This window comes from Penaeus monodon, chromosome 30 (assembly GCF_015228065.2).
Source record: "Penaeus monodon isolate SGIC_2016 chromosome 30, NSTDA_Pmon_1, whole genome shotgun sequence".
Classification (NCBI taxonomy): Eukaryota; Metazoa; Arthropoda; class Malacostraca; order Decapoda; family Penaeidae; genus Penaeus; species Penaeus monodon.
The window spans coordinates 29,737,173-29,738,080 of NC_051415.1; the positions used below are offsets into that span (position 1 = coordinate 29,737,173).

The following is a 908-nucleotide window of genomic DNA, read 5'->3' on the forward strand; positions in this document are numbered from 1 at the left end:
GACACCCTATTACATCCCATTACAGGAGGACCTCGAAGTAAAGGACACTGAAGAGATTCTTAACTCGCTGGCAGCAGGGAAGGAGCCCAAGGCAGGTCCTCGCAATGGTCGCTTTGCTGCAGAGCCACTAGGAGGCCTCACCTCTCTTACCAGTCCCCCTCCCGGACCAGGATTCATGGTACGTTATGTGTTACTTTGGAGATGGGATTGGTGGCCTTTTGTTATGGCTTCATGGTATAGTGTTGTGTGTTCTTTTTTTTTTCAAATATATAGTTTAAAGATACACAAATCAGGAGAGGAATGATTGAGTGTTCTTAGTTGAGATTAGCTAACTCTGCATAGGATTGAATTTCTTATTTTTCATTTTAAGGAGGGGGGAATGGTTGAACTGATGAACTTTTGTAGTTTGTGTATTTTTTTTTTGTTATTTTCACAATCATAATTGCCTTCTTTTTATTATTATTAGTGCTTCAGCCCAAAAACTGTGTAGGAACCTCCACATCTCTCATCTCTAGTCATGAAAAAAAAAATAGAACATTATTTTATCCAATGATAAAATTAATTTTTTGAATAACTAGCACCAATTCTATTTTTCAGGTTCGAGATGACTTGTAAATTATATGTGAATGGAAGAACGGGAATGTTAGGGGCAAGTTAAAAATCAAGCAGATGTAGATCACAATATTTATGACTTGCCACGATCGCATTGTAGGTCATGTATAATTTGAGTTTGTATATAAATATATTTAAAGTGAAATTGTGTTTGAGGTTTACTTTCATCCATTGATACATTGACTTTTCATACATATTATGTTCATAATATGAACATAATACCTACCAGTACTACTATAGTAGGCCAAGGTATATGAGAGGTGTTGGACTCTGTGATACAAATATGGCCCCCCCTT

At 36.6% G+C, this 908-nt stretch overlaps 1 protein-coding gene across 1 annotated transcript in view; it reads left to right on the forward strand.

Moving 5' to 3' along the window:
* Window positions 1–760, forward strand: part of LOC119592692 (NADH dehydrogenase [ubiquinone] flavoprotein 2, mitochondrial-like) — a gene marked incomplete at its 5' end in the record, with an annotated part of 5,596 nt that extends 4,836 nt beyond the window's left edge. Inside the window, 2 exons of the mRNA XM_037941608.1 lie at window positions 26–178; window positions 598–760. Coding sequence (XP_037797536.1) covers window positions 26–178; window positions 598–615 — 171 coding nt within the window. The remainder of the gene's footprint in view (window positions 1–25; window positions 179–597) is intronic.
* Between the last annotated feature and the right edge of the window lie 148 nt (window positions 761–908).